Source organism: Mustela erminea, chromosome 16 (genome assembly GCF_009829155.1).
Source record: "Mustela erminea isolate mMusErm1 chromosome 16, mMusErm1.Pri, whole genome shotgun sequence".
In the NCBI taxonomy this organism is placed as follows: Eukaryota; Metazoa; Chordata; class Mammalia; order Carnivora; family Mustelidae; genus Mustela; species Mustela erminea.
Genome location: NC_045629.1, coordinates 82,642,342 through 82,654,370, shown reverse-complemented (window position 1 = coordinate 82,654,370; position 12,029 = coordinate 82,642,342). Strand labels below are relative to the sequence as shown.

Genomic DNA, 12,029 nt, shown 5'->3' with positions numbered 1-12,029 from the left:
GCCGGCCCTCATCCCGCCAGAACTCCGGGGCCCGCAGGCGTGCTGTCCAAGCCTGGGAGTCCCACCCGGGCAGCCCGCTGCGGTCAGGGGACCCTTCCTGCCCGCCCCCTGCCCACCAGCACCCACACCAACCCTTTGAACCACAGGCAGCAGGCCAGTGGGAGAGGCACAGGGAAGGTGGGGGTTCGTCAAAATCTCCTGAATTTTGACCAAAATAGTTGAAAAAAATTCACATTAGGCTGTTTTGTTTGGATTGGGAAGTCTGGATTTCCTTGTGTTTCAGATCATTGTATTTTAGAAACAATGAAACATCAGCTGTAGTCCTTTTTCCCAAGGAATTATGAAGCCTGTTATTCTTCTGTCGAGGCCTGACTGAGCACCTACCTGCTCGGTGCTGGGCATGGGGCCAGGTGTGGTGGCGAGGCCTAGAGTCGACATGCAGATGGGCCGTGTGACCAGAACAATTGGGTGAGGTCAGAGGTGTGGGAGGCAGTGGGGACCACTGGAGCCCTGAGTCCAGGGATCAAGTCACTGCTGAGCAGGGGAGGCCTGCGGGGAGGTTATCTATCCAGCAGGCTGGCCTCGAGGGCGGCCCGGTGCTGGGGGCTCTGCCAGGACCTGGGGGAAGGTTGTGATTGATGGGCTGGAGAAGCAGGGTTAGGAAGGACAGTTAGAGTACTCGCTGTTGGCAGCTGTTGGAGGCAGGCATGGGAACAGCAAACAAAGCAGAAGGCTACCAACCTGGGTGCAGGAAGGGGACGGGAAGTCGGGAGGCTGTGTGGAGGAGGGGACATTGGGCCTCCCTGTTGCAAAGAGTAAGTTGAGGTCAGTGAAGCAAGGGTGACTCAGCGCATTGTAGGCTGTGCTGCGCAGGGAGAGTTGTAGGGGGGAGTGTGGCGTGGCCAGAGGCAGAAGGGCAGGAGCTCGCCACGCCACAGAGTGGTGTGAGCAGAGATCTGGTGTCTGGTAGGCAGGGATTGATGACAGGAGGCATTACGTGCCACTCCAAGGAGGTGATTTCCAGAGAAACTGGGGCAGTTGTGCCTTTTTTCAATATTGAGCATATGAGCATTGGTAAAGGAACAGGTTTTTAGGTGTTAATAGTAAGCAGTGTCTTGTAGCAGTTTCCAGACTTAGCAGATTAGTCCTCAGAATTGTGGTGACCAAACATGAAGCAAGTGCACAAATTTGATTAAAGAAGACAGAAAAAATGATGTGCATAATTCCTGCAGGAAAAGCTCATTTAACTGTACAATGAAAGCCAAAGGTCAGTTAAGTAAATTGTAAACAAAACATTAGAAATATGTGTTGCAATGATAAGATACCAGGCAGCCCAGACACTTGAGTGTGTGTTTGGGGTGACCTGTGGCACCTGTGTGGTGTCCCGACCCCCAACCCCCACCGCCACAGGTGAGCATAGCCAAGTGGCTTCCTGGCTCCCTCCAGAAGTGCGATGGTCAAGGCACAGTTGCAAAGGACTCACTGCAAATAGTATTTTCCTTAAACCTGTATCAGAAATAAAATCAGAATCCCAGAGAGGTTTTTTAAATGGTAAACTTTAGAGCAAATGCTCTCTTAACTTTTCTCTTAAGAACAATCGGCATAGGGCACCTGGGTGGCTCAGTGGGTTAAGCCGCTGCCTTCGGCTCAGGTCATGATCTCAGGGTCCTGGGATCGAGCCCCACACCGGGCTCTCTGCTCAGCGGGGAGTCTGCTTCCCTCTCTCTCTCTGCCTGCCTCTCTGTCTACTTGTGATCTCTCTCTGTCAAATAAATAAAATCTTTAAAAAAAAAAAAAAAAAAGAACAGTCGGTATAGAATGTGTCCACCCGCAAAATACTTTCCAGATAATGGTAATTTTGTTGTAAAAAAAAGAACCACTCATATCTTAACAAAACATGGACACCCATAAATTACGTAAACAGCATGTCAGTAGGCTGTGTGTCTGGGTGCAGCATCTGTCCGTCTGCCCTCCGTTTAGGTGAAGAGTGGATACTGGTGTATCTTAGCGCCGGTGAAGGCTTTTGGGAGCACAAGAGAGTAACTTCAAGAAACTTCAGTTGAACTTTGAGAATCTGGAGTATCCACGTTAGAAGTACTGTATCTGCAAGTCTGGTCGGGGGTGGGTCTCAAAATGCAAAATGGGAGACCTGGAAACCAGAGTTTCTGTTGGAGGTGGTCGGGGCTGGACAGGGGGAGAGTCCCGGATGGGTGAACGGGCTCGGTTTCCTAAAAGTGGCCAGAGCCCTGGAGGGTTCTGCCAGCAGGAGGTGGGCTGGGTGGCAGGGGTGGGGAGGTCTGACCTTGCATCAGTGCAAATAAATTGTCTTAAGTTCCTTTTAGACTTACACCTGCTTACATTTTGCCGTCATCTAAAAACATGACTAAGGAGCATTGCTGCCTGTCCGGGCGGGAACTGTGTGGACCCAGCAGCGGTTCCGTGCTGTGCCCCACACGCTTCCTGTTCCGCCAGCCCCACCAGCCCCTGGGGAGGCCTGAGCTCTGGACACTTCTCCGATCTCACCAGGGCCTGCGCCGCCTGCTGCCTGTAGCCTGTTGGTCCACACTGCGTGCAGACGGCCCCGGGGAGCGTTGGCAGGGCTAGCGGAAGGCCTTTGGTTCCCGCATTCTCTCACCTTGCTGGATGATGGCCCCAGAGCAGAATTGAACCACAGCCCAGCCGATTTTGCAGGCTCTAGACGTGGCCGCGTTGTGGGTTTCAGGGGCTGTTCTCTGCGCCACTGTGACTCGACACTCGGGATTTTTACTTTATTTTTAAAAAGATTTTATTTATTTTGAGAGAGTGAGAGCGTGAGCACGAGTCAGGGATGGGGAGAAGGGGAGGGAGAAGCAGGCCCCCCGCTGAGCAGAGAGGCCCGTGCGGGACTCAGTCCCTGGACCCCGACACTGTGACCGGAGCCGAAGGCAGATGCTTCACCGACTGAACCCCCAGGTGCCCCATGACACTTGCGAGTTTTCAGCGGGGGTCCTAGGCATCCGCTGTGTCCTACTTGTTCACCCCCACGAAGAGGGGAGCGGTGTCTGAGCAGAGGGGAGGACCCGTGTCCCGCTGGCTCTCACCTCTGCAGGGCTCATGCGGAGCCTGAGGTCCCCTGTGGCCCTGCGCCCAAGTGCTACCCCTTCGCAGGGACGTGAGGCAGCACGAGCCCCCTGTCCTCAGGACAGACCAGTGTTCAGAGGAGGGCGCACGCTCTTCGACGGCTAGTTCCCGGCCTCTGCTGGGACAGCCGCAGGGAGCCTCGCTGCTGGGGGAAGTGTCTGAGCCGAGCGCGGGGTGGTGAGTGGGCCATGGAGCGCCAGCTTTCCTGGGTCACGAGGCCACTTGTCCGGGCGGTCACTGTAGGCCCTAGTCATGGCCGCGTGGAGGGGAGTTCTCTAGAGGTAGGCCGTCGGCCTGCTGGGGACCCAGGGCTCAGCTAGCGCCGCGTGTCCCCAACTGCTTCTGGGAGGCTTTGGTGGTGAACAGCGGGCGCTGGTGGGGAGGCCAGGCCCCATGGGACGCCGACCGCGAGAGTGAAAGGCGAGTGTCCACGCGAGAGCCTGCCTGCCACTCTGGCCCCAGGCTCGCCTGCTGCGTGTCGTTGCTGCCGAAGGGCCCGGGCCAGCAGTTTCCTCGGGTCCTTTCCTTCCAAGCAGGTTGGCTTGTACTCAGATCCCGCCCAGCCCGCCTGAGGCCGCAGCAATGCGGCCGGGGGCCCAGCCGGGCCCAGGGGGCTGGGCCTGGACAGGCAGAGAGGGCCGCAGAGGGCCCCAGGCCATGCCCCCTGCCAGCTCGACGTGCGGACGTGCGGGCCTGTGCCGGCCACCGGCTGCTCTCACTGGCCTTCGGGGAGCTCAGCCTCCTCTGAGCGGCAGTTTCTGCTTGTTCCTCAGACAGCCAGCTGCGGGGGGTATCTCTTCTCAGCCGCCCGCCCGTCTCGGCCTCAGGCAGCCCTCCCTGTTCTGCGGTCATGGCCACGGCGCTCCGCAGGTAGTGGACTGCCGTGGCGCCCAGTCCCTGTCACCCACCTGTGGCCTAGGCATCGCCGCCACCTCGCCGTTCTTCTGCTGGTTTCTGCCAGGAGGTCAGGAAAGTGTCAGTGTCCACACCCCCTACGCACGGAACTCTGTAGGATAAGCCGTGCATTTTATGTGTTTTGGGAAGCTTCTGGAAACTTCTGAAATCTTGTGCCTGGCCTTGTGAGTTCCTGTCCTGTCGTGAAGGTGCTTGCTCTGGGCAGCAGACTTCAGAGCTACGAAGTGGGTGCTTGTGCCAGCCGCTGGGGCGAGAGCAGCTGGCGCACCGCTGGCGGGAGCGGCTGGGCCGTGCGCTGGGGTGCTTTGCCTGCCTAGCTGCTGGGCGCCCGGGCGGCGGCAGGTTCACGCCCCTGGCTTCCCAGAGGCTCAGTGACCCGCCAAGTGCATCCAGCTGGGGTGCTGTGTCTCCTCCCCCTTTAAGATAGGACTGGCACCCCCAGCACCAACGCACAGGGAGCCCCCAGTGCAGGGCTGGGGGTGCTATGCACACTTATTCCTGGAAGCAGCCCAGCCTCAGGGCCAGTGCAGGCAGGGGCTGTGGGGTGCTTGTTCGGCCAGAAGAAAGACCCTCAGGATCCCCCGGAATTCAGTGCCGCCCAGGAAGTCTGGAGGACTCTGTCCAGAATAGCTCGTTCCGACGTGGCCCGTGGAGCCGCTGGGACCCTCTCGGGCTAGACTTCACCATCGACCCATAGGGAGCACAAGCCAGCTGACCCCTTGCCCTCTGTCTCAGACCCCGTGAGGACCTGTACCCCCCCACAGCCTGCCCAGGTTGGGGACTGCACCTTCTGGGTGTCTGAGTGCCCCCCTTCAGGGCTGTAATGAAGGATGACACAGGGAGCATGGCCTGGGTGCTGGGGACGCCGCTGAGAGCCGCCCGGGCAGCGGTGGGCTCCTGGCCCTCTGGGAGGGACGTGTGCACACACGCGGGGCCTGTTCCTCCTTCCCTGGAAACGCCAGTTGCTTCACCCCACTCCCTACCTGCCCATGGCTCTGGGGTTCTAGAACATTCCACGCAGATGGAGGAGTGCCTGCCCCTTCTCTGCCCAGTTGTAGACCCTCCCTGTGCCGGGCGCCCTTTCATCCCTCGGGCCGTCTCTGGGATGCCCATGGCCCTCGCCAGCGTCCCCCACACAGCTCGTTGACGTCCGTTCATCAGAGGTCATGCGAGGCTGGTGGGCATTTCCCACGGAGCACTGGTTCTCACGAGTCCGGCGTTATCATGGGATTCTTGCTGCGGATACAGACCTATCTTGATGTGGAAGGCTTTGTCTATCGAAGGAAAGAATGTATGTTCCCATTCCCGGTTCAGATCTTTTGTTAAACATTTATAGGCCACTTTCCCAGTCCCCTGGCTGCCCTCCCCCCCAAGTACCAGTTTATCAAAGACGACGTGGTGGCATTGAATGGGAGCTGCCGCGCGTGACCAGCGTGGCGGCCGCTGCCCGTGACCTCACACGGCCCTCCGACGATGCTGACACACTGAGCATTTCCTGTGAACGGGGAGCCTTCCTGGTCCCACCATTGTTGTTCGCCTTCTGCCCGGGAGAAAACAAAAATTATTTACTACGGGCGGCGTGCTGTTTGTTGAGAGCCGGGCTGGGAAATGCACTGTTGGAGGTGTCCCAGTGGCAGCCTCGCAGCAGCGGGGGGCCCAGGCTCGCTCACCCCCAGGGCTGCCTGGGGGACGTGATGGGAAATGCTGATGCTTCTTGCCAATATGCTGGACAAAGAAAGCCACTGCCCCGTGTCGCTTCCGCCATCCCCAGCTCGTCCCCCCTCCCCGAGGCCGCCTGGCTGGGGCGCGTGGGGCTTCCTGCGGGGGAGCCCGGGCTTCACCTTCGGGAGGACCGGGGACATCACCATTGGGCTGGCACTGCTGCGGGTCTTGTCGGCCCCTCCTGCGCGCTCCCGCCTACCTCAGCCTCTGCTCTGGGGGCCCCTCTGGGGGCACTTTGCTCAATGGGTGCACACTTAGGGTGCCCAGTTGGAGGGGACAGATGGGGCCAGGAAGCCTGGGAGCTGCTGGGCCCGGTGAGTCTGTTCTGAGGATGTGTGGCGGGGCAGGATCCAGCCCAGCGTACCCGCCCTGAGTGTCCCAGTCCAGAGACACCGGCAAGGCTCCTGGGCACCAAGTGCTGCAGCCGGGCATGTCTCGAGGCGATCACGCTGGGTATTGATTGGCCGTGTGGTTGGGGGTGAGGGTTGATGAGTGGGGACCAGAGAGAAGATGGGAGGCCTGACCCACCTGTCCTGGTCCGGAGAGCGAGCCACAGGGTGAGCATGCCTCTGGGCTCAGCAGCCACCACAGCACATTCTCTGGGCACCCAGAGGGCACGGGGAGCCGTCCAGGGTCGTGCCAGGCTGCTGCCCATGCTGGCAGCCCTCTCCCAGAGGGACGGGAAACCCTGGTTTCCAGAGGGCCCCTTCAGCGGAATGGCTTCCTTCCCGGTCCCCTTGATGGCCAGCTTCTCAAGTCCCATCCGTGCTGTTGCCTATGCTGGGGAAGACCGTGCTGTGTCTCACACTTGCTGGCTCCAGGACTCCTAGGGACACCGTCCTGGCCTCACGTGAGCTGGGTGCTGGTGGGCCGTGGCTTAGCAGACGATGGGACGGGGTCAGGGCCCGTCTCACAGCAGGCGTTGGCTGCTTCCAGGCGGCGGTGTGCGCCCGGCAGTCTGTCTTCTGCGGCTCGTGTCTGGCGTGGAGCCTTGCACCTCAGACAGGCGTGTGGGTGTTTGCAGAATTTAGGCAGGATCATGCACGTGTGGTTCTCCGTGACCAGCCCCGGAGCCTCTCTGCCTTGGGCACAGCTCTGGGAATGATGGAGCCCGGCCCCTCCAGTGGAGCCCACGTCTCTAAGGAGCTCTTCCATGCAGCTTGCTCTCTGCCCGTTGGCTCAGTGGAACTGGGTACTGGAGCTGCTGCCCAGGAGTGCGGTGCACCCCACCTTCGAGACCGGTCGGTGGGGCGTGCGTGCCCGTCTGCCGTTGCTGGGCGACTGTATCATGGGGGCCAGAGGGTGCTACTTGTCACGCTGCGTGCTGGAGCTCAGATAAAAGCAGAAAGAACAGAACAGATTTCTCCGGGTTCCTGTTGCAGGGGAGGGTTTTGAGTCCAGCTAAGTTACTTGTTTATTTTATTTTATTTTTTTTTAAAGATTTTATGTATTTATTTCACAGACAGAGATCACAAATAGGCAGAGAGGCAGGCAGAGAGAGAGAGAGAGAGAGGGAAGCAGGCTTCTCGCGGAGCAGAGAGCCCGATGCGGGGCTCGATCCCAGGACCCTGAGATCATGACCTGAGCCGAAGGCAGCAGCCCAAACCACTGAGCCACCCAGGCGCCCCCAAGTTACTTGTTTAAAATGAGAACTGCAGCACTCTTCAAAGGAATGTAGCAGAACGTAGAATCTCTACAACACGTCATTTACAGTGTGAAGGGTACAGCTTAGTGGTGTTAGAAGAAACAGGGAAGCTGAAAACGTGACCCTCACTCCAAGGTGGTGACTCATTGCCGTCGTCAGGCGTCTGTAAGTGTGCTCAAGGCTGTGACAGTGGGAAGTAGGAGAGCTCAGCGGAGAGATGCTGCTGAAGAAGCAAATGGAAATTCTGGGACTGAAAAATGTAATATCTGAGAGAATTAGGGGAGATCGGGTTGACGTAGGACGCAGCACACCGAAGGCTTGGTTGGCAGAGATGAAGAACAGAGGGGACAAAGACGGAGACCAGAAGGGGACAGGGCCACAGGATGTGGGGGTGCATTGTCCGCGGGTCGGATGCTCTTGCGATTGGGGGTCCCAGAGGAGCGGAGCTAGAGAAGGGGGCAGGAGAAAGTTGGGGTACTAACAGGAAGTTTCCCGCGTGTGCTGGAAGACGGGCAGGTTCAGCTTCATGGAGCTCAGTGGCGTCTAAGCAGGAGAGAAAGGAAACTTCACTTAGATTCATCGTAGTCAAACTGCCAAAAGCCAACAAGAAAGAGAAAATCTTGAAAGCACCCAGAGGAGAGGAAGATGATTGGCCTCTCTCTCTAGTCACGTGAAATGTCACCGCCTTCTCTGCAGTAACGGGAGTGACCGCCTCGCTGCTCTGGAGGGGGCTGCGGGAGGAGTTAACCCGGAATTCTTTATCCAGCAGAAATACCCTGTCAGACCCGAAGAGAAAGAGATTTGGGGTAAAATAACAAGCGGATTTGCCATTGGCAGATTGCTGGAAGAAACGCTGAGGGAGCTAGACAGCCCAGAGGCAGAAGGGACGGGCTACCGTGTGAACACTCGGGTCGTCAGAAAGGACGGGAGACATGGTTCAGTGGGAGGTAAAAACAAAGGGAGTTTGCATTTTAATTCCCTTAAACGTGACGGTTTAAACAAGGACTGTCGCACAGACGGGGTTGACACCCTCTAGATGGGACACGTGCGCGACGCGTGCGTGAAGAGCCTCGGGGGCGAGGACAGTGCCTCCCCGAGGTTCTGGCTCGCGTGCCGGGCTTTTCTGCACCGGACGGAGAGTGGTGTGTGATGAGCTCTCCCGAGCAGACCCTTGCAAGAGAAGGCTAAAAAGCCAAAGTGTAAATTAAAACAGAGTTAACTTGGCCGAAAGCAGGCTGGGACAGGAGGTGTGGAAAGACAAGGCGGGGGTGCGGACAGGAACGTGGCATGTAAGCGAGGAGCCTGCGCAGCGCCAGGGGCTGTGTGTGCTCCTGACACAGGGCCCAGGGCTACATAAGGCAAAGATGACCCTAATTCAAAGTTTCGCCACCCCACCCCTAGGCAGGCCCCACAGGTCTCCGCCGGCCGTGTGCGCTGGTCCCCGACACAAAGCGGGAGCCGGGAGCCGCGGCGGGTGCTGCCGGGCGCGAGTGCTTGTGGCCAAGGAGGGGGCGGGGGGGCGCGGCCGTTGGAGAAGACTTGGCCTCTCACTGGAGAGCATGGGCTTGGGGGGAGCACCTGACGATACAGGGTGGGTGTCACAGGGTGGGTGGAGACAGGCCTGGCGGGTGAGAGCGGTCCCGGGCTGGAGAGCGCCAGCCACAGCCGAGAGCTGGACTGGAGAGGGGTCCGCAGGCTGCCCGAGGGCTGGTGAAACAGCGGGTTCGGCAGTTAGGGTCTTCCCGCCGGCCAAGCAGTGTTTATTGGTAAAGTTGTGCCGTATTAAAAGCCCCAAAGAAAGTAAGAGTCTATGTACCCCGGGTCAGGAACACTTTCCATTCTTTGACAGGGACCGTGTCGCACACGTGACTGGCCCTTTCCGAGGCTCGTGGTGCCGCACACGGGCTCCTGCCCAGGGCCAGCATGGGCCCTGCCCGCGCCGCTCCTGCTCTCCCCTCTGCCTGCCTTTGAGGAGGAGGGCGGAGGCCCCAGGCCTGCAGGGGAAACCAGAGCCGGCCAGGGGACGCGCTCAACCTGCGGCTCGTTTACTGAGACATCCGTACGTCTGGTGACTTGCAGTAGGAACCCACCCCACCTTCCCTAGAGCTCCGTGTGGTATAGACGTCAGAGCGGATGCCTTGAACTGTGGACTGCGTGCCTAAGTGTTTTAGGGGGTGCTTCCCTCTGCCAGATGAGTGTGGCTACTGGGGGCGCAGCTCAGCCATTTCCCAGGGCCTGTGGCTGGGCAGAGTGCTAGCCGGGGATCGCTGGTGTGTGGAGCGCTGTCGTCTGAGTCAACTTCTCATGGACGCAGGACACTGGCAGCCTGCAGCAGGGTGGCCAGTCACTAGTGACCCCCACCCAGATCGCGAAGAGAGCACACGAGCCCCAAAGCCCCCACCCCTCCCGCGGGCTGCCACCGCGCTGACTTCTGTCAGCAGAAGCTCTGTCAGCCACTCAGACCTCATGTAAACGGAGCCCACGGCGTGTGCCCTGCCGTGGCTGGCATGTGTGGGGTGTGGCTGGCCATGCCCAGCTGCAGCCGGGACCCCTGGCCACTGTGTAGCACTCAGGTGTGTGGAGTGTGCCGTTCCCCTGGCAACGGGCACGGGCTTTGTGCGAGGGTGGTCTTACCTTGTCGCTGTGTGACCCTGCGCAAGTGGTCTTACCTTGTCGCTGTGTGACCCTGCGCAGGTGGTCTTACCTTGTCGCTGTGTGACCCTGCGCAGGTTACCTAATCTCTGAGCGTCACATTTACATTCACGCTGTCGTGCTGGACAACGGGCGTGATAACACCGCCCTCCCTGGGCGGTTAGGAGGTTATAGAGCAGAGCGGTTCCCGGTGCCTGATGGAGCACCTGGGCTCCAGCCCAACACCTATTCATGCCTCCCCTCTTGGCGGCTGCTCCCTGCCCTCTTGGAAGCCCATGGCGGGGGTCCTTGAGCACATGCGGCCCCTCAGTGAGACTCTTATCATCGATTCTGGCCAAGAGGCCCAGGATGGCACGGGGGCGGGGGGGGGTGTTGTGTTCCTCACCGCTACCCCCGTTCTGGGTCCGGTGCCTGTGAGGCCACGTTGAGCAGCTGTAGACGCGGGTCCTGATCAGTGTGGTTAGTGCCACGGGTGCTTGGTCCCCCTGCACGCGGCAGGTCCAGGTCTGCCGGCTCTAGCAAGTGCCGTTTGTCTCACTGGGTGCCCGGCTGCTGGGGACACCTCCGAGGCCCAGGTGCTGGCCTCCGGCCACCTCATGCTTCTCAGTCGGCGTCGGGTACATGTCAGATGTCCCAGGCTGGGAGCCGGGCGCTCGGACCTTGCGGGGTCTCCGCCGGACCCAGGGGCACGCGTGTCCGCATGCACGTGCCCGCCCCATGACCGCCCGCCCCCTGTGCCCCAGGCCTTCCGGAGCAGTACTACAGCCTGACCTGGTTCCTGAGCCCCATCCTCGGCCTCATCTTCACACCCATCATCGGCTCCGCCAGTGACCGCTGCACGCTGAGCTGGGGCCGCCGGCGGCCCTTCATCCTCGCCCTGTGTGTCGGCGTGCTCTTCGGCGTGGCCCTCTTCCTCAACGGCTCGGCCATCGGTGAGTGTCCCCCCGCGTCCCGGCGGGAGGGGCCGTGCTCTCAGCGGCGCCCGGCGGGCAGGCGCGGGGCTTCCGGGCGCTCCCGGCGGGGCTGAGGCCGGGCCCCACGTGGGAGCGCCGTGGGGACGTGTTCACAGGGCAGCCCTTCCTGTTGTGACCCGCTTGTCTGCCCCGCGCGCCGACAGCACGTCCTGTTTGCAGCGCGGCTTCAGAAACCCCCTTCTTCTTTCTCCTTTTCTCAGACGTTGGATCGACAGCGTCCAGACCTGGTTCTGTGCTTATTTTTTCTATTCGTGTGCTCGTGCTTTGTTGTGTTGTTTTTAAGTCGAGCAGCTCAACGTGGGAAAATGGGTTTGCCCCAAGGGAGCTCATCAGAACTGTTAGAAACAAAACCTGTTTTCTGGCAACGGCTTTTTAAGATCAAGGCCTCATCTGTGTTCTGACGTGTGCACGTGTGGCCTGGTCGACATCAAGTGCGTTGGACACTCACAGAGAGGCCCAGAGCCCCTCGGACTCTCAGAGGCCTCTGTGGGGCCAGGCTGGGGCCCGGGAAGGCCAGTGCGACCGGCTGGTGGAAGTCCAGGGGCGGGGCGCACTCTCCGTGATCCTGTGGGCTTGGGGCTGCTGGCTCTCGGCCTGTCCCCTTCACCCTACGGAGCTGGTGTCCCTTCGCAGCACTGTGCCCCGGAGAGACAGCTGTGGTATTCTCTGAGGCTGTGCCTGCACGTGGGCCGGCTGTGGCACCCTGTGTCTACCTGTGCTCATGCCTCTCCTGGCCTCTCCCCTGCGCTTCCCGTGCTGCAGCTAACCTGCTCCGGGCCCCGGGTTTCGTATGCCACCCCCCGCATCTACAGGCACAGGATTCCCGCCGGTCTCAGGACCCAGCTCTAGCTCAGCCATTGGGGGACCGGTTTGGTCTCTGGGATCACAGGGTGTACTCCCCAAGGCCAGTGAGAGGTGGCGTGTGACTGCCGCTTCCTCTGGGTGCTTACAGCCTGCTGCGGGAGGCATTGTGCTGGACGTAGGGCCGTTCCCATCGCGCC

General features: G+C 60.1%; 1 protein-coding gene across 3 annotated transcripts in view; it reads left to right on the top strand.

The window, feature by feature from the left end:
• Nucleotides 1-12,029, top strand: part of SLC45A4 (solute carrier family 45 member 4) — a 70,904-nt gene that overhangs the window by 51,053 nt on the left and 7,822 nt on the right. For 2 of the 3 annotated variants that reach the window (XM_032315918.1, XM_032315917.1), the window contains one exon: nt 10,798-10,986. The exons of the other annotated variant lie outside the window; for it this stretch is intronic. In XM_032315918.1, the coding sequence (XP_032171809.1) occupies nt 10,798-10,986 (189 nt within the window). The remainder of the gene's footprint in view (nt 1-10,797; nt 10,987-12,029) is intronic. 3 annotated transcript variants of the gene reach the window in all.